The sequence below is a fragment of the Styela clava genome, chromosome 14, assembly GCF_964204865.1.
Source record: "Styela clava chromosome 14, kaStyClav1.hap1.2, whole genome shotgun sequence".
NCBI classification, from domain to species: Eukaryota; Metazoa; Chordata; class Ascidiacea; order Stolidobranchia; family Styelidae; genus Styela; species Styela clava.
Window position 1 is genome coordinate 19701456 of NC_135263.1, and position 26125 is coordinate 19727580.

A 26125-nucleotide genomic window follows, 5' to 3' on the forward strand; every position below is an offset into this window, starting at 1 on the left:
AATTTTTTGTTTTTCAGTATTCATAATATGAGTCACTATTTTATAAAATAAGCAATTTTCGTGATGTACGAATTGATAGAAAAGTTTCAATTCCTTGTTGCATTTTGTCATAAAATACCATTATCGGGAATATGATTATCGTTAGACATAGGTAGATTCCGGTATTATTTGAAAGTCTTTCCCCCGGTAGAATTTTTTTATTTTTTAATATTTTTAAGATGATTCACTATATAATATAATAAGCAATTTTCGTGATGTACAAATTGATAGAAAAGTTTTAATTCCTTGTTGCATTTTGTCATAAAATACCATTATCGGGAATTATGATTATCGTTAGACATAGGTAGATTCCGGTTTTATTTTAAAGTCTTTCCCCCCGGTAGAATTTTTCCAATATTTGATATTTGTAAGATAATTCATTATATAATATATTAAGCATATTTCGTGATGTACAAACAAATAGAAAAGTTTCAATTCCTTGTTGCATTTTGTCATAAAATACCGTTATCGGGAAATATGATTATCGTTAGACATAGGTAGATTCCAGTATTTATTGAAAGTCTTTCCCCCGGTAGAATTTTTTTATTTTTTAATATTTGTAAGATGATTCACTATATAATATAATAAGCAATTTTCGTGATGTAATAATTGATAGAAAAGTTTTAATTCCTTGTTGTACTTTGTCATAAAATATCATTATCGGGAATTATGATTATCGTTGGACATAGATAGATTCCGGTTTTATTTTAAAGTCTTTCCCCCGGTAGAATTTTTTTATTTTTTAGTATTTATAAGATGAGTCACTATTTTATATAATAGGCAAATTTCGTGATGTACAAATTGATAGAAAAGTTTCAATTCCTTGTTGCATTTTGTCATAAAATACCATTATCGGGAATTATGATTATCGTTAGATATAGGTAGATTCCGGTTTTATTTTAAAGTCTTTCCCCCCGGTAAAATTTTCTTATTTTTCAGTATTTATAAGATGAGTCACTATTTTATATAATAGGCAAATTTCGTGATGTACAAATTGATAGAAAAGTTTTAATTCTCTATTGCATTTTGTCATAAAATACCATTTTCGGGAATTATGATTATCGTTAGACATAGGTAGATTCCGGTTTTATTTTAAAGTCTTCCCCCCCCCCCCGTAGAATTTTCTCAATATTTGATATTTGTAAGATAATTCACTATATAATATAATAAGCAATTTTCGTGATGTACAAATTGATAGAAAAGTTTCAATTCCTTGTTGCATTTTGTCATAAAATACCATTATCGGGAATTATGATTATCGTTAGACATAGGTAGATTCCGGTTTTATTTTAAAGTCTTTCCCCCAGGTAGAATTTTTTTGTTTTTCAGTATTTATAAGATGAGTCACTATTTTATATAATAGGCAAATTTCGTGATATACAAATTGGTAGAAAAGTTTCAATTCCTTGTTGCATTTTGTCATAAAATACCATTATCGGGAATTATGATTATCGTTAGACAGAGGTAGATTCCGGTTTTATTTTAAAGTCTTTCTCCCCGGTAGAATTTTCTCAATATTTGATATTTGTAAGATAATTCACTATATAATATAATAAGCAATTTTCGTGATGTACAAATTGATAGAAAAGTTTCAATTCCTTGTTGCATTTTGTCATAAAATACCATTGTCGCGAAATAGGATTATCTTTATACATAGGTAGATTCTTTTTTTATTTCAAAGTCTTTCCCCCCGGTAGAATTTTTGAATTTTTCGTTATTTGTTGGATAATTGGATATATAATGTAATAAGTCGATTTCATGGCGTACAAAGTATTAGAAGTGCCGAAATCAGACTTCAAAGCCATCAAGACAATGTATCTCTTTGGGTAAATGTTACTTAATTTGCTTTTGAATTTGCTTGTTCAATCTTTATTTCAAAAGATGTATTTGTGCAAATCAGATTCGATTTGTTCATACCTCATTCTTATTGATGGAAATGAATAGGTTTGATATTTCGCTTAGATATAAATTTTTTTTGTTGTGAAACCTTCCTGTGAATTCATGCTTGTCCACCTATATATCTGGCAACAGTGATTAGAGATATCATTGTTCAGCTGATTCCGATTCATTTTCCCGGCAATTGTGGCTATTTTGTACCATCAATTGCCGGACTTTGAGAGGTTCTGGCGCTGAGTTAAACATGGATATATGTAATTTAGTAATCTTTGAACGTTTAGGATGCCTTAACTTACGGTGAAACATTGTCAGAACGTCAGCCCACACTCGTGTGACGCTAGTCCACACTCGTGGGATGCCAGCCCCCTCTCGTGTGACGCTAGCCCACACTCGTGTGACGCTGGCCCACACTCGTTTTTGTCAGGCCATACTAGGGGTAACTGGGCCGTGCTTGGTATTGTATTTGCGTTGTGTATATCAGATATGGTCTCTATATTGTCAGAGTCACCAAGTTTTTATGTAATTACGTTTATAAAGTCAGTAAAATAGTTGGTACACCCCTTGACGTCAGGCTGAGTGTGGGCTGAGCGAGTGTGGACTGGGGTAACTTTGGTAGAAGATACCGGTATCCATCTATCCAGCACTAAATTTTGCAAGGAGATAAATATAAAACCCTAAAAAAATCCTGTCACTGATATAACCGGGTGTAATTATCAAGCGCGGATGTCATGAGAATGAAGAGTTAGTTTTTTGGACACATCAGCGTACATAACGATCGTTTCAATATTATGTTGTTGTTCTTGTTAGAACTCTTCTCTTTCGTCATAATGAAATCGCTTTTCTCTTCGAATACTGGACCAATTGCTTTGAAATTTTCAGTGGTTTAAGATTGATTTTTTTGCCAGAAGGCTATTAATTTTACTTATTTCAAAAATTTCTGTGGACTCCAAGAGATTCGTTTTTTATGTGTCAGAATAAAAAATAGCGACACCTCGTGACGTGTTCATATGATTTAAGCACATCTCTCTTGTACAAACGTTTTATTTTAATTCATTATATGTTCCCGTCAGAATTTTTTTTCATTCTTTTTATTTTAGAATCTTGCGTGGGAAAACAAAAATAATACTAGAAAGCAATCAAAGCATGCATTCAGTTTGTCGAATTATAGCCCAGAATGGTTTTCGTTTTTTATTACATGTTCCTCAAATTGGATTGTGATATACCGTATTTTGCATTTCAAAAGTGATTGAGAAAGTATGCATCAAATTTGCAGTAAACAACGACCAGCACCGCCCCACTGCAGTCGCACTTCAAGTTAACGTTGGAATAAACTGTTTTTCGGATTGCGACGTCCGTCATAAGCGATAAATATAAGAAATCTCAGGAATGGGACGAGATCGGTGTTACAGGGATTCGGCGAATCCGAGTAATAGGTCAAAGATTCAAATCGAATCCTCCGAGTTCGTGACGCCACAAAGTAAACGTCAAAAACACATTTTCGACTGTGTTGCAACAATATGCGGTCACCATCATTTGATCTTGTAGCGCTACGAGTATATATATATATATATATAGATTTATTACGTGAACCTTTTGGGTGATTGTATAATAATCTACTCGAGGTAGATTGTTTTGGAAAGATTTGCGGGTGAAATAAACTACCGCTATAGTTGTATACTGGTGGTTGTCCGAAGGCGACATTTGTGCAGGTAAAAATAAGTCGTGGGAAATGTAAATCTTCATATACAACGAGTACAAACACTGCTTAAACACTTGTCAACTTGTCCGCAGGTTCTCGACAAAACAGATGGATCTAAGAGACTCCACGCCCAAAGTATTGCAGAATGCAACAGTCACCGGCCCACCATCGTCGAAGCCTTGTCAAAACGTAAATTGTATGACAATTCACGGTGACCGTACATTTGAACCCATGTTAGGGGATATCCGTAAAACCAAAAAAATTTCCATAGGTGCAATTGTCGTGGGTTCAAATGTAATTTATTCATATAACATTAATCGAGTCAATAATTTTTGAATACTGAATGAGTAGGGCTTGGCATATATTCGAATATTCAATTATTAGAATAGCAATTTAATATTCGAAAATTTGGTAACAAGTGACGCGACAGGTCACTTGCGCGTCGTTTAATCAAACGATTGGATTTAGTCGTTGTTATTCGAGGAATGATTTTTCTGGTAGGTGTCAATGGTAGCAACCTAAATTTTCTAAATTGAAAAGCGGCAATACAAAATACTAAAAATAAAACTGAAAACACCATGAGTTTTCTTTAAAACGCTTTTTTAGACATGTTGCAAATTGCAAAATTTCGGGTGCTACCGTAGTATTCGTATCAGGGCATTTCCCTCAGAATTCTTTGCTTTATTGCAGGGTCCGCAACCTACGGCCCGCGGAGCAATACAATCAGGCCCGCGACGCTTCTCTGAATTAAAGTAACAAAACATCTTTTTTTGCGATTATATTCTTTACGTGACAGAATTTATTTTGCGGCATGTTTAGACTAAATTTTATCATAATCTAACAAGTATATAATTCACAATTACTCGTTGAATGAGCCTATAACTTCATTATAATTAGGAATTCAATGGCAACCAAACGCAGAAAAGTTGAACGATAAGTGCAATTGGTTCAATATTCAAATGGTCAGTCTTCGGGCGCTGCTTAAAATTTTTAACTTCTGATCTGTATGAAAAAATGTGATTCATTGGCCATACGCCCGGCTTTTAACTTCCCAAAAATATGCGCGGCCCACCAATGACTTGCAACCTTTTATTTTGGCCTGCGAGCGACAAAATGTTGCCGACTCCTGGCTTTACTGTTGTACGAACAGCTCATATTTGTCGAATTCACAAAAATAGGAATCGCAGAGTAAAATGATCACAATTAAATTAATATTAAAGCAAGGCGATGAATATTTTTTATTTTTATTTACTAATATACTAATTATATTTTTAATAAGTACTAAATCAAGTTGTACTTTCTAGGATTTATAGCAGATAGTAGGATTTTTCTAACGGCGATAACAAATTCGCAAGATCGCAAATAATTTATATCAAAACTAAATAAAACCGGGCAATATATTCTCACATTATTATGTTTGCAGATTGCCGTGTCATTTAAAAGAAGTAATGCTTTCATCTCGTCATAGTCAACGCAACCGCGAGTGACCATGAACACAATTAAATTAAAATAGGAACACATTTTAAATTCTTGTCGTTGTCAGGAATTGAAGATTGTGCAACAAAAAAGGTCATTTATACACCAAAAAAGTCGGCCCTTTCAACAAAGGCGTAATTGCGTAGCGTTTCCGATTTTGAAATTCGGAAAAATTCTGTTGTGTTTGGTTTTATTACTTCTTCACACAGAGTACGGTTGCAATAAACTCACGTTGAGTCCGCAAAGGTTTTCGACAGTGACAAAAAAGTCCGCGACCAAAAAAGGTTGAGAAACACTGTGCTAGATACTCCATTCCGTCATGAAATTTTTTTACAACACTGTTATGCCGGGAATATATGATGATGTGAAAAATAAAATAAAGAATTTGTTGAACAGCGTCGTTGGACCCATAGTATATATTATGTGCTACAACAGAAGAATGGACAAATCTTCAAAATGATTCATTCATGATTATAACCTCCAATTTTCTCACTTGGAACAAGGGTGATTTACGCCGCGTTATGCCCGTCATTTCCTGTTCTGAGCTCGTGGGCTCGCAAACCTTGCTGCTGTCAGAAATTCGAAAACAAGAAAGAGAGTGGGGCGTACCTTTGCTACTGTAATATACGATGTATGGCACACAACTTTGAACTTGATGGTTCACGACGCCATCAGATCGAGCATTGATGTGGAAGCTATCGTGGCCGATGCCCATTGTATTATTGCTAATGCTAATGTTTGTTTAGATGTTTGAACCTTGGGTGTCGTTGCTTGATAACCAGCTTTGGTTCCTTGTGGCTTCCCTTCCCCAGTGTAATGTGTATTCAATGTTACTGTATTCGTCTTAATATTGAATGTTAATTTTTTTTACTGGATGGAAAAAATAAACTCGACTATGACTCAAAAAGAGAGTATATTTCAGCTATCCTTTCTTTTTAAACTTGCGACGCAATCACTTTCATCGAAACAAATCACGACGCATTGAAAAGAAAATTAGACTTCATTACCGCACTACAAATAGTTTTTACTTTTTTTCGTGCTTGCCAATACAGTTAGTGATATTTTTTCGAATTAAACGCCACGGGAAAGAAATTTGCGATGACCTAATCATTTTTGAAGAAACATTACAGTATAGAGGTGATTTATACCTGGGATTTAAAATCGGCTTCTAAAATCGGTCAACCATTTACGGACCTATAGTACTGATCTTTACAGAGGCGAAAGTACATATCGGGTGATCATTAAGTAAACACATGGACTTCCGGTTAGTCGGATAGCAAAATTATTGAGTGAAATTTCGGGCGCCATAGAACTGCTCAAATACATCTCCTGATGTGAAATGAACCCAATCAAAATTTAATGCCGTTGTTTTACCGTTCACCACAAATTTAAAAAAGTACAACTTGAATGATTGATTTCTTCTAGACTTCGAACACAACAATACTTACCAAACGAATTTGAGCATAAAACAGCGAAGCCGAAATGAAATTCCTCAAACTATTCACGAGTAAGTATTGTTGTGTTCGAAGTCTAGAAGAAATCAATCATTCAAGTTGTACTTACATAAATTCTCATTTATTCGTCCTTCTACATTACAAAATTTGCATGCACCCATGTAAGAAGCACTGTTCATGTTGATGAATTCAACCCAACAGAAAGGATGGACGTGATTCATATTATCTCTCAAATTAGAAATACCTCTTCTCATTACATTCCAATATAAATTTATAGTTCTATTATGAAAATTATCTCCAAAATAGAAACTATTATGACCGGAGCTCCACGCATTTTTATTAGATGCTATAGACAGCTAACGTCAAACAATAATGACGTTCCTCTCAGCAGCAAGATTCCCTTTATAGTCATGCTCCTATTTAATAACTACAGAACGATAGAAAATAAAAATGATTGAAATGAGCCTTGTCGGAGTAGATGGTGCATTCGCTAAAATAAAAATGCTGAGAACACGAAAATTTCTGTTTATGTGTCGCTTGCAATATATGAAAATACTGACAATATAAAAATGTCTATTTCTGTCTTGCAAAATGAGTATAAGAGTGTAGGCCTACACATTTTGTCAATATTACAAAAACTATTGTTTAGATAGGGATATTATACTCAATAAATATTCGCTTTCTCATGCACTAGAGCGCTTTTTGCTTCACGGCGATAAGGTAATCGTGTTTTTCAATATATATTAGCACAATTCATTAATTTTATGGTTGTGTTGCGCGAAATACTTTTAATATTCACTGCTTATCACACCTGCAAAATAGAAACATGCTAATTTAAATCCGGGTAAGGTGTTAATTTATACGAATGCCTACATTATTCACCGTGACATTCATCGCTGATCGAGGCACTGTTGGTAAAATACTGTATTGATTTATTCGCAATCACTGTATTATTTTGGACTGCGTGATGCCTCATCAGCAATGTCCTGTGCGACTGTTGTTACGATACCCGATGCTTCGTTATGAACTATTTTCTCCCCTGGTAAAATATGTTGTTTGTCACTGGCACCACGGCGTGACAACCAAGTCTGTTGCCATGCCTCCAGTTTTTGCCACATTGATTTTTCTTTCGCTGCTTTTGAACTGTCATCATCTCCAAAGTTTGTCTCCTGAGCTGATTCGGGCGTTAGTTGCATGTATAACAAGGTAATTATGACAAGAACAACACCTTCCAGAAATTGTAATCCACCGTATACCAAGGGAAAAAGGAAAAAACTCCCAATCATTTGGGCGGGAAATGCGACTTTAAGTATGGCTGCTCCCATATGACTGTTTTGACACCCTGTTTCAATTGCAACAGTTTTTCTTGCCGATCCCCGTAGTCCGCAAATAGTTGAGCCTATGAATCCTAAGGTGAACCTTGAATAGGATGATCAAAAATTAATAAAAACTCAAATTAAACAACCAGACTTGCGTCAACAGGTCCATGGTGAGCAACGTCGGAGATTTGGTCGTTGAGCACAAGCGTCTACATGTCGGCAAAGCAATGTTCATGACTAGGTTTGACTTAAGTTGAAACATCAACTTTATTTATATCGATCTCTTAGCACAAAATCAAACAGGAAATAAATACAACATTGATTCGTAACCGCTAGGTCGTTTCCATAAATTTTTCGAAATATTTTCGCTTTGGGATCGCAGTCAATTTAGATCTCAAATGAATTTGCTTGGTTTCATCTCCCTTCATGCATCAAAATGCCAGTTGCGATGATTTTGAAAGTGAACTATTGCATCGAACAAAACGTAAACAGTACTAAATAAGTACATGATCAAACATTCTGACCACAAACCTACTATTTGAATTTGTCAAAAATATTCACCAGTGACACGTATATAATATATATATATATGTTGCTTTACAATTATGGTTTACACTCTTTTTTAATGTTGTTTAGGCCAAATGTTTTAAATTATTGTTCTAGTCTTTAAACTTACCCGATAGCTGGCATAAATATGGCAATTAGCCATAACTTGGGTGGTATATTTCTCAATAATTCAGTTTCATACAGGAACACTGATATCACAATAAGGGCGGAAATTGTTAAAATCAGCAAAACTTTGCAAACCTGAAATATATTGAAATATATCTCTCTTAGAACATCACATCCGCTACCTAAATAACACGTACCATGCACTTTTGTATATATAGACCTTGCTGTGTTTAACGTCCAATTAAACAGGCGAATCACCGCAGCATATAACGCAAGAACAAAGTTCCCACAACTCACCGTCGTAATTTTTCCTGCTATTTCCGGCCATTTCCATTTTATAAATATTCCACACAGAGTGGGTCCAATCATGAGTGCAAACGACAAGATAATAGATGAGTAAGGGACTATTGTACCAAGTCCTGTATCAACTGGGAGCCAATGAGAACCATATAAGAACAAATTGAGAGGAATAAACGCCAAGGCTAAGATCGTTGAGGTCGTCGTCATAAGTATACTGAATTGTAAACAAATTGTAAAGATATTGAAACGAACCAATTTTTCGGCATGGAAGAGAGCAAATAATTTTTTTGTCAGAACTTTAAAAACTATCGAGGAAAGGGTTTAGGTGTAAAGTGATGTTGTTATGGGCATGTCTGCAAACTTACGACTATTCCAGCAATTTTTTTGGCGCTATACCAATATGGAGGTAACTCATTTTGTTCGCCAAGTTGTGTAAAGGGACTGAAACCTATCGAAAGGGGGACATGCACTTTGCTAACACAGACCCCGAACAAAAATAAGAAAAATCGGAATGAAATTATGGCTTAACCCTAACCTGGCACACATACTACGGGAGTATCATTTTTTAAATTTCACATGTATTCCTTTACTCAAGGGTTCGATGTTAATATTTTCACGTTTATACAGAAGTTATAACTTCATAAGATAGATTGTAGTTTAGAATGCAGGAACATTTGTATTGTTACCTTAAACTCATGTCTCCTTTGATTAAGCATGCTAAAATGTTTGATAATATTCCCCCTGGTACGCTAGCAGTAACTAAAGTTGCCAGTGCAGGAACAGATGATAAATTTGCGGCTTTTGCCAATCCGAAAGCTATCAAGGGCATCAAGATAAATTGTGTAAATCCTGCGACAAGAATACCAATAGGTTTTTTGATGTGTTTCCTGAGCAAGTCAATTTCAACCGAGCAACCTGGAAAATGAAAAGAAAGTAGTCGCACAATTCTCAAATTTATGACAGGATTTTTTACAAAGTAATTTTGTCAAAATAATTATCATAAACTGGAAGACCCTTTTGAAATTTCGAATTGAATTATTGACAAAATGTTCAGAAACATAACATTTATATTTACTATTGAGCACATTTCATCTGCAGCAAAACGTAAAAACATAGAGTAAGGGCTATTGCAAATAGATTAAACATTGATCCAATTATTTTCTTTATGACTAGATACACCAAGTAAAAAGGGAGTCACTTACCCAGACCAAGCATGACCTCAACGAGAATTAATATTGACAAAGCAGTCAAACTTTGACTTAGTCTTATTTTGTGAGGATCTCCATCGAATATAGGCTCATCAAGGAATACATGAGACGGATGTTTCAATGTTGTATTCAAGTCTGTCGTTATAGTCGTGCTTTTCACTGCATTAGTCTGTTCTGTAACAACTACGTTGGGTACCGTAGTCAAATTGAAAAATTCCGATATGTTCATCCTGATTAATGCGCCTATAGACTAAACGTATTGCATGACAACCTGGTTAAAGAAACAATGTAAAAACATTAGCGAGTGTGTCACTGAGCTGGAAACGTTAGTCTGTGATAAATTTGCCAACCGAACTACGTCTACTTTTTGTGCTAATATACAAGCACTGCCTTAATTTGAGATCCGTCACTCACCCAAAATGATCGCACCATAACGACTTTCTGCTCTGCTGCTAATCACAGCCGACATTGTCGGCTTTCTAAATCTAAGTGCTTCAGTCAGACGATAAAGCCTACGATACCATAAGTGTTATTACGCGCAGATGTTCACTCATTGAGTTCGATTTGGGGGAAATTTATTGACTTAATCAACGTATCAATCCGGGTTCAGGAAGGACGATAGGCTAAGTTTAAAATATTTTGTTACAGCTGCCACCTCAACTACAAGGTATATACTAAAAATTTCGTGACCTCGTGCTTGACCACATGCAAAACAAATCTGAACTGTAATGACAAATCACGGACATTCATTCCTAGTCAAAGTCTGAATGTCTCAAATAATCAGAGTGGTAACAATGAGATACCTTTCAATACTCAAGTTAAATAAAAATTCACAACAAAAATACTAACCGGCTAACGCAATCACATATCGGCATACACTGTATGTATATTCGGATCTCATCTATCGACAACCAATATTCCTTACTTGTTGACGCATCATCGTACAGGAAGCGTGTTGAATCACTAGTATGAATGCGCTTTCCTACCTGCTATAACCTATGTTATGTTATTTTAGCGTTCTATTGGATTTCTGTCACGAAATTGACAATAATAATATAAGAAGACCGTTAATCATGCGCCCAGTTACTCCATGATGAATGTAGGGACACCACAAAACATTGCCAGTGAATTCATTCGTACGCTCATAATGAAATAAACGCATGGCATTATTTTCTTTTCACCAGTAATCTATAAATCACAACATCCGATGCATGTCGGGTACATAAAATGATTGGCAATGTCATTCCGCACCCCATGGATTTCCGATTATATATATATATACTGTCCTGCATGGTGAGTATGTTAGGGAAATAAAAGTCGTTGATGATATAAGACTAGGGCGAATAAAATATTCAATTTTTGAGCATTGGGCTAATGATCCAAATAGAGCATTTTTTCGGGCCATGATTTCTGGGATATTTACTACATACATACACACGCATTTAGGTGTTTTTTTTTAATATTGAAATAGGTATAAAGATAAAATTATTTAAAATATAATTTGAACATGGTTTGGAAAATATTATGTTTTTTTTGTGTGATTTGTGAACTTTCCCAGTGTAGAGAGAAAACTCGAAAACATGCATGTAAGTGTGAAGAAAATTTTGGCATAGGACCAGAGAAAAATTACATTTATATATATATATATATAATAATTGGAGGGGGAGGGGGTAATTTCCCAATTTTCGTGAAAATAAAATTGGAAAAAAAATTATGTCATTTTTTTCCAGTTACTTGGTGTAATCCAGGGGCGAAGCCAGAATTTTTCCAAGGGGGGTTACCGTAAAATTAAAACATTGCACAAAAAGTGCAATTCACGACGACGTAATGCCTTCAAATTAAAATGTATGGTCGTTCACAGTGAAATTTCGCATTTACGTGTAGCCCACCTCTCCGCATTTAGAAATAAAATATTAAAAATTGCAAAAATTAATTTCGAAGAGAACTATAACCCGCAGATGTCAGTAGCGTCAGAATGGTTTATATATATATATATACAAAGACACGCTCGCATGTAGCGCCGATCAAATTCATGAAATGTGAAACTAGGTGACCGTACATTTGAACCCATGTGTATATCCGCGGGTTCAATCTATATGCGGGTGCTAAAACCCACGGGTTAGGGTTAGTATGGGTTTAAATATCCGTCAAACAAAAAAAATCCATAGGTGCAATAGTATGCAGGTGCAATTGTCGTGGGTTCAAATGTAATGGAACCGTGAAACTGTTACTTGGTATTATGGTTATTCACTAGCAAATATTAATTCTCACGCAACGGCGGATATCGTAGTTTAGTTTTTATATTTTGTACAGAATTGTGAGTTCACATCGGCGAAGATGTTAGAGACAACTAAGGAGTGCATTCAAAACACAAATTAATTTTATACAAAATAATTATTCATGACACTGCGGATGCGATATTTGTGAAGCGGATACTTGACATTTCTATGATTTTAATTTTAGATCGTTTCCGTGTTACTTTCGCATCAAATAATATTTAAAAAACTCCGCAAATTGGTAATCTCTTGAATACTCAGTGTTGAGTATTCACGTAACTCAGCTTTGGGTTAAAACACTGATACTAAAAACGGCAATAATGGCATTTCTACGTGGTCAAAATAATATTTCTCCCCAATATCGAAGCCCATGTAACCCGCAGCCCCCCACCCCGGAGCCTATGCCCGGAGTCAAACTTCCCAAATTTAAGATTAATAACTTCCAACTGAAACAGAAAAAGGCAAGTTTACTTCAAACTGAAAAATTTGAAGGTAAAATTTTGTTTTCTTGGAATGGAGAGCTGTAAAAAAGTATTGCAATTATTCACAATCCAAAATCGTTTTTCAAAACTATGCGTAATTAATAATTTTGAATACAACTTTCGAAGTGACAGTTGATTTTTCCTGTTTCAATTAAACGTTGTTGACCTTGCTTTGAGCAAATCCGCAACACATTTTATGAAACGTGCGGTTTTAATTGGCTTCTAATGGAATCATATATTTCCCGAACTGCCTTGGTTGACCCTTGCTTGAAGGAGACATTACGTCACAACTTTACAAAGATCAAATGATAAAATTTCACGTTGTATGATAAGCGACAATTTCCATCGTTTTCCTCTGATATGAAAATCCCCTCTATACATTTGAAATCAGGATTTTGGGGAAATACCCCTTCAAAATTGCATTAAACACACCAACTCTCGAATAGTTTCATCGCAATGTAATAATTGTCAGAAAATTACCCACAAAAATTGAAGGAAGAATGAAAATTTTCTGTGTACTTGCAATTTTAATCCCAGCTGTACAATGTCGAAGAAGTAGACAATTTGAAAATTTAAACGAATAGATTAAAGCATAATGATTATTGTAAATCAGTTTTAAATATCAATCCAAATCTTTATGGTGGCTTATAAAATTAAAAAAAACTTAACATACTGAAAATATTTTATATATACAACAAATCTTATAAAAATGAATTATATAAAAAGGAGTAAGGATTTTATATTTTATTCGTCGATCATTAGCTTATAATGTTATATACATTTTAATTTAAATAATAATGTATATGTCATATTATATATTTTGCCTTTTAAAATTTCAAGATTAAATCTTTAAAATAGTGTAACAACTAAGGTATATCACAACGCGATATTAACAATAAACGACATCAAATCTATTTATTCCGCCAAAGTACATACTGTATCCAAAACACTTTACACATAGGGATGTACCCTATACGTAATTTAAGAAAACAATATTTATATTTGTAACATTTACCATTTGCATAATATTACTCTCTGAAAGCAACAACAACTAAAAATGGAATTCTATCACGGAATACAAGTTCATGTTGATTCAATTATTTCAGTACCGAAGAAACCCAATGTAAATAAATACCAATTGTATCTATTTGTATTTTGTTCTGGACACTTTCTGTGTGGTTGTGAGATTGTTAAAGGACAGAGATGTTAAAAAGATTGAGACCAGAAAATTATGTCATGCCATGAAGTTGAAATATATTACTGCTGCCAAATCAATTCATTGCGTCAGAAATACGATAGGTCAGCAGACCAATCGCTCCTCAATAATAAATATAAACAAAGGAGCAATACTCAAATACATGGATATGAAGGCAAAAACGAAAAAGTACGAGGATGCAATCTGTCACAGTAACCTACCGGTACCGCAGCCTTCACGATTTCGCCTGACAACCAGATCGCGAAACCGCCAAAAAGTGGGCAATTTTTATGGCGTCACGTAATCGCTTGGAGTCCACAGAAATTGATTTCAAAGCCAGTGATCCAGTAGTTAATGAGTAAAGTACACGAGAAAAATTTCTAAAAACAACATAATAACAGAACGATCCATATGTAAGTTCATGTCCAAAAAGTGTCAGCTTAAGTTTTTTTCAAAATGATAAGTCTTATATGCTTTTCTATTTAACAGTTGTCTATGAAGTGCTGCGCACCAGTTTTGTTAAATCAGACTTTCTCATCAGAGGAAAGCCGAAACGCATAACAGGGAGAATAAACGGTTTTTGTTTTACAATTGTTTAATAATATTGCGTTTCACTAAGACCACTGAACGCCAACAAAACCGTTTGCGAGTTTTTGCATCGAAGTTTTAATTTGCACTCTCGAACAGGAAAGTTTTTCAAGAATTTTTTATGCTTACTCCAAGCTGAAAAAACGACTCAGGCGACGTACTTCTGTTATCTGAGTGAAAATATATATTCGTTTATCAGACAAATAAAAGAGTTCATATTCTATATGCGCTGGATTACTGCTCTCCAATCATTTTTTATCTTCTCGGTGAGGATTGAAATTCCAGAATTTAAATATAGCATCAAGTTTGAACTGAAACTGAAAAAAAAGTTATTTCCTTGCTATTCTTTTATTATTTTATTTTCCAGTTTCAGTCAAACGTTGTTAACCTTTCGTTGGAACGTGTGGTTTCAATTACCTATAATGAAATTTCAAGAAACTTGAAATTATTTCCTGAATCGGGTGATCGAGATCATTCGGTAATTTTTTTTTGCTTGATTGCGACATTACGTCATATTGTTCCAAACAGTATACGCTAAAACAAGATTTGGCTTATGTGGTTTGCGAAAATTTCGATCATTCGCCTCTGATGAAAATTATTTGGGGTAACCACGCTATTTTTTTACAAGATGGTATAAAAGATGTCAAAGGGTGAATAGTTTCACCATAATCTATTAAGTGTTCAGAAAAGCAACTGCAAAAATGGAAGCGAGAAATAAAATCTTCTTCGTGCTTGGATTTCTTACAATATTAATCGTCGCTGTACAATGTCGAAGAGGTAAGCAATGTGAATATTTAAACGATTAGATCAGATTTGAGCATAGCTATTTAAAAAAACAATTTCAAGTATTAATCCAAATATTGAATAGGGTCCTTTATAGAATAAAACAAAGATCTGAAATACAAAAACAAAGATCTGAAATACAAAAATACATTTGTTTTCAACCAGGTTGCGCCGCCATATTTTTAGCTTATCGAAATAATCCGTAACATTAATCTGTTGATGCAATGGATTGTTACAACAAAGCCAGCATTGCTCACTGATAAAAACTTCATCAACTTACATGATTGTCGCTATGTTTTGTGTATACATATATATACCAATAGCAATTCTTATATAAAGTATAAAATTCAAGAATATAATTTAACCCTGCTAAAACGCTTAAGCAACAAGTGATATTATTTGCAGGCAGATTCAACAAGAACTTCAACAAAGAACGCAGATTTAGAAATACATACATTGGCAAAACAGGGGTATGCCAATGGTTTTGTAGGATGAATGATAGAAGTAATAATTTCGAAAGAAACTGCAATAAGATGTACAGAAAAGGTAAGATTTTATATTTTATTCGTCACCTATTTATCCTATAATGTTACATATGATTTTAATAATTCTCAATATTAATGTACATATTATATATTTTCAAAATTAAAATAATATAACAACAAACAAATATTACAACGCGATATTAAATATCAACAACATAAAATCTCTTCATCCTCCCAAGGTACGTGATGTACCCAAAACACCTTACTACACCTCCATACCGAATACAAGAAACAATATATATTTATATTTGTACAGATCTCTGCGAGACTTGTCGTCGTAATATTTGCCATTTGCAAAATATTGCTGCCTGAAAGCACCAACAACCAAAAATGGAATTCTATCACGAAATACAAGTTCATGTTAATTCAATTCTTTTAGGACCATAGAAACCCAATGTAAATAAATACAATTCAAATTGTTTTATTTTTTTTTGTCCTGGGCACTGTCCGCGTGGTTATAGGATTGTTAGGGGGCAGAGGTGTTAAAGATAGAAATCAAGAAATAACGCCATGCCATAAGGTTGAAATAAATTACTACTGCCAATTGGAGCACGATGCACAGCCAGGGGATATCACATATTGGCATAGGACATGGGTGGGCAATTACTTTTGTGATTGGGTCGGATACAGATAATAGACTTGGTTACTGGACCGAATACTCAATGGTGTTGCGATTTCGGGAAATCCCGATATTGGGATAGTGGGCTTTTTCTCCGATCACGGGGTCATTTTGAATCTAATTCCGGGATTTAATACGTGGCGTAGTGTTATTCTAAAATGGATTTACTGCGTATTTCGTAAAAGGGGTCGTCACTGACTTGGTGACAAATTCCCTTGAAAGATTAAGAATCTAAATAATCAATTTAAAAAAATAGCAGCCACGGCGAAGACACTCAAATGAGAACATCCGGCTTTGGTTGCACGCGATGAAAACGATGAGGATCGAAGTGTGTCGTGAATGACATGCGGTGGTTGAGAAAGAAATGCTGTTAATATGAGACAATGTTTGTTGCTTTTTGTAATCTTGTGTGCTAAACCAAAACTTTCCTTTGAAGCAGCCTCTCGGGTAGATGAAAACATGATGAGGGCACGCTGTTGTTGTTTCAGCTTTATAACCATATTTGCTGCCTTGACTTTCAGTATGTTTGGCTAGCAATGTCTTTTTATATTATATTCTTTGAACACCGCACATGTTTCATTTCAAATTAACCAGGCAGTTTTTGATTGGCCATTGCTATGAAAAAATCCACTTTGCGTTTTTCACTCATTCTAATGGTTTTATTACAGAGGATGACAAATTACGGCTGCTGCGCATAGAAAGTTGATAGAAAAAGAAGCTCAATAGCTTGGCTTACGTTTATATAATAAGCAGTACAATGTAACAACAAGAGTCATTAAGACGCTTTTTGATAAATTCAAATTCACTGATGTAAAGCAATAGGTCAGGGTGGTCCAGACCCAGACTCGTCGCTTCATTATCTGTGTTCCGCGTCGCATTTCCGGCAGGGTAAACAAAAAATCTCATTTGGTGGCGTTTCGCCATAAAAATAGCCAGAAAAATCTTTTGACATATTGCTACATCACTGAATTGACTAGTTTTATGGCTAGCTGAGACTAGCGTAGTTGAATAATGTGCTTGGCTAGTATAAATTATTAACTGCTGTGTGTTTGTTTTGTATTGCACTGTTTACCTATTCTTGGCAATATTGTGGCACGCGAATAATACAAAAATAATAGTGTGGCCCTCGAGGCCGATAACCTTGAACCACCTGCAATAGGTATGTATTTGCAGCAGGGGGTGCAGTAATAACATTGAATGATTAGCAAGTGATGGGAGGCAGAATAATTGGATTTAAGTACTGAAATTGATGTACCGGGTAAAAGTAAAGAACATGTGTTGCGGAAATAAAAAAATTGGGCAGGTCTAAACGCTGATATATCAGGCCCTAGGGTTTTTGGATGACATAAATAATTCGGATGGATGATTTTGCACATTATATTCAGGTGCTGATAACACGAGGGGAATTACGGTATACGATTTGTTATTTTTTCGATATTTTCAACGGAAATTTATATCCACGAAAACTATAGTCATAATTCCAGCAGGAACAAGTGGGCGGGATGAAACATTCCAGTGGGCAGGATCCGGCCCGCGGAACGTAAATTGCCCACCCCTGGCATAGAATGTCATCTAACCCTGTAGTGAAAAATATGAATAAAAACGTACTAATGCAGCGCGTCGGAATGCAGACCGATAGCTCTTCAATAATAAATATAAACAAGTGAGCGATAATCAAATAATCAAGGCGAAAGCGAATTAGTACTGGTATGCAATCTGTCACAGTATAGACCAGGGGTCCGCAACTACTTTTTAGCGCGACCCAAAATATTTTTTTTTAACTTCTTGCGACCCAAGCATTTGGTAAACATGTAATTAGTTATTGATTTTAAGACTAGTGTCGACGCTAGCATTTTTCTTGCACAAAATTATATGAAACTTAGCACATAAAATTGTGAATAATAGCGTTTATTATGACGAATGCAAATTATAAGCTTTGTGCATAATACACAACATATCTTATCGAGGTTTAATTTGGCAGACGGCAGCTCGAGGATATTTTTCTACCTCTAGCCTTGATCTGTAATTGTATTTTATGTATGAAAACGCTGATAGGCGGGAAAAAATGTATTGGTTTTTTAATTAATTTTGGATGCTTTGCGTTTCAAGATCGCTGCTTTCAAGCTTTTGTTGGTAAGAACATGAGGAACGTTTGTTCGTAGGAACAAACAACACATTGAGGACGTGAATCATCATTTATAAGAATAAACGTGAAACCAATCTTTATACATTGTTCGCTGTTATTCCGCTTATATGTATGGTTTGAGTGAAGTATTTCTATCCGACGAGGGTGAAAAGATGAGTATTTTGTCGGGCGTTGATCCCCACTGCTATAAGTGCTCCGTACGGAGCCTCAGGGCTCCGCGAGCTATTCGTTCACTTAAAAAACTGACGCAGCAGCCATGGTTTTCTAAAAGGGAGAGGGTTCAGAATAGAAAATTCCCGAACAACACATCGCGATTAGACCACTTTATAAAAAACGTCTTTTTCATCGGATAACGAGATTTCTGTTGCATAAAATATTCAATCCATTGCCGACCCGAGAATTTAAAATGTCTTTTCATATCAATTCAATTGTGTTTCTCGTTGCTCGTCTTTGAGTTGACTAATATACTACGGCAACCATGAAATATATACTTGTTAAACCGTCTACTAGGAATGAATGGATTGAAATCGTATTTTTGAGTTGCTCTTCCAGCACCTAGGATTGTCGCAGTGTTTCGTTGTTAAAGGGAGAGTTTGCAGTCATGAAGCCAATTATATTTGATACCTTGATATATTTGATCGAATTCAGTCTATGCATGAATGGATCAGTGATTTCTAGATGCAGTAATGGGACAAATATCGGCCGACACAGTAAAATGATCAAACTTTCATTGAAGGGTTTAGAGCCAATGAAATGTAGCGTTGCCAACTGCCCTTTAATTCAGCGTATACTACATGAAGTTGCAAAGGACGCAGTTCGTACGTAATCGTTGGCATCGCTTTTACTATAAAATGTTGAAGAAAAATACTTTATACGTACCAGAGCACTATTGCTTATTTCGGATCAGCATCATATTGTCACAATTGAGTAACTTATATACCTAACGAACACAATCAACTGCGCTAAACCAGACGTATCCGTGGATTCATCCAATTGCAAAGCGTAATTTTAATCAGTTGACACCTAATATCTTGACCCGTTTCGCTGATACGTCGGCGAATGGTAAATACACTGTAATACAGACTTTGGGCATAGGTCAAAGTAAAAACTCCCAACTGAAACATAGAAAGAAAAATTCATCGCAAACTAAAAAGTTGAAAAACTTGCAATTTACGAATACAAAGTTTTGCTTGCTTGTAGTAAAGAGCTAGAAAAATGTCGAAATTATTTATAATTCGGAATCGTTATTTCAAGTTTCCCGCAAAAATTTTTTTACATTCAACTCTCAAAGCGTCAGTAGTTCCTTGCTATTCTTTTATCGATTTTTCCAGTTTTAGTCAAACGTTCAACTTGCGTTGAGCAAATACGCAATACATGTTATGTACGTGCGATTTCAAGCAGCTATAATGAAATTACAATGAAGCTTGAAATATTTCCTGAATTGTGTGACTTCCAAATCAATTGAAATCACTTTTTGCTTTATGAAGACATTACGCCATAGTCTTCCAAATAGTGTACGCTAAAATAAGATTTGGCGTTGTGTAGGCTTGCACGTAATTGACAAAAATCAATTCCGTAATTACGGCCAAATCGATTACGTAATGACCCCGTAATTGCGATATTTTTTTTCACACTTTCAAACCTATCATAACAACCAATTTAATCCACTTCTATTCCGAATGGGACATCGACAGTTGAGACAGTTTGGTTTTCATATTTCCGCCAGTACTACACGCCGGCGACAGATGCTAAATACAAATATCAAGGAGTGAATTCAAATTAATTTTATTGTGATTTTTATCTTTTGTGTTAACTTTGATTTTCCTTTATCAACCTTATCACCCAATTTTATGCGATCAATTTCATCATTACCAACACTGGTAAGTGGTAATAATTTATGAAACGATAGTTGACTTTTTTAAAATCGTATTAACGTATTAATACGAGTTTCGTATTAAATAAAAATTCCGGGTTTCTAATTTATAAATCAACGACGAGCGTATTCTCTCGTTTGATTATACTTGCGCTTGCCTCGCGACGAAGACTTGTTATTGTACCGTTTTTTTTACATTATCCGACTTTACTACCTAGTTAGCATTTTATAATAATTATTGATGCCGACTTATTGACGATATTCCGATTACCATGCTTCATTTTACATTAAATCATTTCGCGGCCTAAATGTTATAACATTATTTGCGATAAATTTAGATCAAATATTAATTATTTGCACATAATTTAAATACCGTACTTATATGACATGCCCTCTCCGAAAATACAAAGTTATATCGCAAAACAATGCATTTTGTGACATTTATTTTGCACTCGCGAAAATATTAATTTACTTTTCTAACTCAAGTCGACAATCCTATCGGCTAAAATTGACACAAGTTTGGTCGAGTGCCGGTGGTGTTTGAGTCGACGATAAATCAAAATAAGTTGCCGCATTTGGTAAAGACTTAAAGATTTTGTAAAGACATATTTGGCCGAAATAGTGCGAGGCATTGTGCAAACAAGGCCAAGTCCGGACAGATATATAACGATAAAACCAGTAACAGAGTATCAAGATTTTGTAATAGAAAATGGATCTCGCGCAGAATAAACATGGGAAATCCCGTCTTTTTGTTGTTTCTCTGCCGTCTGAATCGCTTTACCGATGCCGAAAAGACTAAGTTGCGTTGGTTCATTACGCAATTTCTCTTCCGTCGTCATATTGCTGTTTGATAAGCGCGACATTAATTATCACGGCATTTACAAATAGACCATGTTTGGTAAGTTGATCTCTTACATTCTTTAGTCATTTCACCCGAAGAAGTTGAAACCAGGTGTGTTGGCGTCCATCGGTCTCAACACAATTCTATACCATATCTACGCTTAATATGTACATTTGCCATGCTAGATAAGTTGATAATAGGTTAGTAAATGGCAACGCGTTATGCCTTCTCCATCTGCGTAACAAGAGAGAGAAAAACGGCTGCGAATACCGGAACTCTAACTTCTTCTACTTATTAAACTTCAATTTTTTACAATCGACGGAATTGACTGCTCTGAAGAGAGCTCGTTTCAATCGCGAAAGCGCTCCACCAATAATTACGAATTTACGTAATTCGTAACTTCGCTTCCGTAACTCGAAATAATTCCGTAATTCCGTAAATCCGTAAATTACGTGCAAGCCTAGCGTTGTGTGATTTGCGAAAATTTCCATCGTTCGCCTCTGATGAAAATTCCCTTTGTACATTTGAAATAGGGATAAAATGTTGTAGAAAAAGTAAAGGTAAGGAATATGCATATTTAAACGATTATCCAAAACACTATACTACACCCCTATACGGAATAAAAAGAAACAGTATTTTTTCGTACAGATATATGCAAGACTTGACGTCGTATTATTTGCGATTTACATACTTTTGAAAGCAACAACAGGTAAAAATGGAATTCTATTACGAAACACAAGCCCATGTTCATATAATCCTACTAGGACCATAGAAATCTAATGTAAATAAATACCACTTTAGATAAATTGTATTTTGCACTGGAGTGTGACAACGTGGTTTTAAAATTGTTGGCGGGCTGAGATCAGAAAATTATGCCATGCCGTGAAGTTGAAGGAAATTGCTTCTCCAAAAGGAAGCGAGGGATAGGCCTACAATCCCTACCTCCAGCGGATATTACTTACTAACGGAAGTTAAAAATTTAGCAAATATGCGCTCATGAAATGCAAACAGCATCATGTTAGGTTCAAATCATAACATTGTGTAACACAAGTTATGTTTCTGCCGTCTGAATATTATTTGTCATTATTTCATTTTTTATTTTGTTTTTGTATAAATAGCTTATCCTGGTTGGACCCTTGAGTTTCTTTTTGACGTTGCTTTTACTACCGAAAAAAAGCTGTATTTGTTTGTTTGGTAATTTGCGCTTGTTCAAATGTGAACCTGGCGCAATTGAGAAATATTGTTTTTGTTGAGCAAAATATGACTCTTTAACTCCGGCATTTTTGGAAAAGAGTTGTTTAGTGATCCCGATGAACCTGGCAAATTCCAATGTTTGAGCCTCGATGTTGACAACTTTGCATTGCGTTTTGTAGAACCCAGATCTCAAATTAAATCATCATGATATCTTAGTTATGTAAGCTTTATTTAGAACCAAGTAAGCTTTTTTTAGTCACCATATTGAAATGGTTGACTCTTTGTCTTCAAAAAATTCTGTTAGGATACATTGCTTCAAGTGCACTACTTTCACACATTATCAATAACTTAAATAATGAATGGGAATGATGAAAATTTAGATATGGCGAACTTAATTTATTTATATCAGCATCTAACTCAATAAAAAAAATATATGCCCTCAAATTAAAATGAGAAGTAAATAAGATATATAGAAGAAATAGATAAATGTTAATGACTATTTTTCAGTTTTTGCATTAAGTTCAAAAAGAGTAAAGTGCCCATAACTTTTCTCCATGTCCGACTAGCCTCAGTCAGTCAGTAGTTTATTTTTCACTTAAATGAAAATGCACTTACTGTGAACATAAATTTGACGCGAAAAACCAAAGTTGGTTATCGAGCAGCGACACCTGTGATAGAAGTCTAACTTTCATACAAGTTAAATAGGAATAGGTAAGTCGAACTATATATAAATTAATATATTAAAGTCCAAAAACCAAATTTGGTACAGAATAGAGACTCCGGGCACCGTCAAGTACAGAAGGGGTAACCATGGGCAACGAACAGCATAGCAACGACGAAAGTCTCAGTATAGTTTGCAAGATTGCGAGACATTCCAACCCAGTGGTTCTTAAAATAAAATTTATGTACCGTTAGCAAGGAAAAATTAATTAGAAATCAATTTAACTAGTGAACTTATCACTAATAAGGGATTCCAGCATGTAAGAAATTCGTTATTACATAGGATTGCCAACTTTACAAAATTTCAATAAAGGACACGGTGACATATATCCCTAGGTTTTAATTTTATTTACTTTCTATCATTTCCCTGAATTGTGTATGAAAACTATGATTTTGACGAAAACTGTCAATAGCTTTATAATTTACTGTTATATTGAGTTCGCTTTGAAGTTTTAATGAATCAATTAAATCGAAAAATAACGCAGTTCTCAAAAATATATATGCTTATAGTTTGCTAATAGTTACCTAAAAATATTAATTTATATAATAACAATTATAATGCATGTAAACGCATGCAAATATTGATAATTCGCAAATTCATACCAGGGACGCTTCAAGACATTACATCACAATGATTAAATCACTCAATCATGAGTTCATTAATTATGAGTCTTGGCATGTCGTTTTGCTGAAGTGCCTGTAATATTTTAACCTTGTAAGCATACAATCCTAAATGTTTGTGTAGTACTTTGTGCACTGTTGTACTGTTGTCCAATCGTCTGGCAGCGGTACGGATGGAATTCATAGGAGAACGTTGAAAGGCTTGCCGTACACGCTCGAAGTTTTCTTCATGTTCTTGGTCGCCCACTCCTCCTTGTATGGAACACTGTCCATGTCTTCATAAATTTCTTGTGCCATAAACGCCTGTAGTTTCGTTGAGTCTGAACATATGATTTTCTTAGGAAACTAGGATAGACATTGAGCTTTTTCTTGAGGAGTAGTTATTCCATTGGGGTTCGGTTCCTATAATTCAGTCATTAAACATAAGAAACTTTATCTGGAACAATGAATTTTAGTGTTAATAAAAACTTTACGAAATACCGATTAACATAAAACAATCCTCATTGCGTTATCTCATCATTTCACACATGGAAATTGTAAAGAGATTTTATGGACACCCTCTATTCCACGCAATAACATATTTAAACAAAAAAAAATATGATTTTCATACTGTACACACCAAGAGCTACCAGAAAAATCTTGGTGAAGAACAAAATAATTTTTGTTTTTGTTAAACTGTGTTATTAAAGCTTCCAGGGATTACGCATTCATGAATTAATTGGACAAAGAACATGAGGCATTGAAAAAATCGATATGTCCATGCTTGTTTGTGACGGTTGGGTCTATTGCGACAAACTGACGTAGTTTGGTGCTCCTGAAGTATGCGCACCAAGATGTCGCATAACCTGAACCCTAACCTGTCCTTAACCTGGTCATGTGCGCCATCTTGGTGCGCATACTTCAGGAGGTCCCGTAATTTTATGGGACACGAAGTAAACCAATGAATTGAATTTCCATCAATGTTATTGTTATTCTGGTTCAGGAGATTGCTGATGTTAGTTTAAAACGCTATCTCGTTATCTAGTGGAGCATTCATTTAAAATTTCCGTTACGTAAAATGGAAGAGGTCGCTCAAAAGCTATTGCTTTTTTCTTAATTTTCCTATTCCACAAAAATTGTTGGTGTATTTTATTAATTAAAGAGGAACACGTTTCATGGTTATGGTTAAACTCTATTCACTAACACTATCTGGTGTTACTAGTGGTGGTGATTAATAGTAAATATCTCAAAATGGAATCATGCCTAGCAGAGGCGTAGCCAGAATATTTTGCGCCCGCGGCAAACTATAAAATTGGCGCCCCAATCTCCAACAATTCAAATTTTAATGGAACATTTTATTTGAAGAAGAAGCAAAGCTATACAAAATATAGCATATGTCCATAATGCCCCACTCAGTTACTGTCAAAGACGATTTACATAGTCTACAATAAATTTATTTTTCTTGATTTCACTGTCGCAAACTGGTTAATCACGTCATCAAAATCTGTTTTTTCCAATGTTTCTCTTTCAACACTTAGATCAGGGGTCGGCAAACTACGGCCCGCGGAACAATATACTCCGGCCCGCGACGCTTCACTGAATTTTATTAACAAAACAACTGTATTGACGATTATATTCTTTACATAACAGAATTTGTTTTGAGACACTAAATTATAGTATAATCTAGCAAGTATATAATTTACAATCCCTCGTGTAAATTGATTATAGATAGACAAATGGCAACAGAACGTAAAAAAGTTGATGCTGAGTGCAAATGCTTTAATGGCGCAGAAAATGATCAGTCTTCGCGCGCTGCTTGAAATTTAACTGAAATCTGTGTGAAAAAATGTGATCCATTGACCATTCCCTCGGTTTTCAACTTTCTAAAATATATGCTGCCCGCCAATGACTTGCAACCTTTAATTTTGGCCCACGAATAACAAAAGTTTGCCGACGCCTGAATTAGAACATCACCGAGACGATCCTGTCCCATTGATGCACGCGAATACGACAAAATAAGTTTCAATTTGTTGGAAGACCATTCACAGCTTGCAATTGAAACTGGTATTGTTAAGAAAATTTGTAGAGAAATTCGCAGATTCGGGAAATAGTCGTCTCCAAAAGACACAATCAAACCAAGGAGAGTCAAAGTGGTTACTGGTTGACACCGATGCATCAAACTGAGTTGTTGCGATGCCGT

At 35.0% G+C, this 26125-nt stretch overlaps 1 protein-coding gene and 1 long non-coding RNA gene across 2 annotated transcripts; one reads left to right on the plus strand and one right to left on the minus strand.

Moving 5' to 3' along the window:
- Positions 1–6965: 6965 nt before the first annotated feature.
- On the minus strand, positions 6966–11046 carry LOC120340696 (hepatic sodium/bile acid cotransporter-like). Its single transcript, XM_039409033.2, has 6 exons — positions 10913–11046; positions 10058–10334; positions 9542–9770; positions 8853–9069; positions 8560–8690; positions 6966–7983 (listed from the first exon to the last, which is right to left on the minus strand). Exons 2-6 carry the CDS (start codon positions 10290–10292, stop codon positions 7515–7517), a joined length of 1281 nt encoding a protein of 426 aa, XP_039264967.1. The 5' UTR covers positions 10293–10334; positions 10913–11046; the 3' UTR covers positions 6966–7514.
- Positions 11047–15155: 4109 nt separating this feature from the next.
- On the plus strand, positions 15156–16345 carry LOC144431910 (uncharacterized). Its single transcript, XR_013480268.1, has 3 exons — positions 15156–15381; positions 15793–15933; positions 16189–16345. It is a non-coding gene; the product is annotated as an uncharacterized LOC144431910 (long non-coding RNA).
- Positions 16346–26125: the final 9780 nt, after the last annotated feature.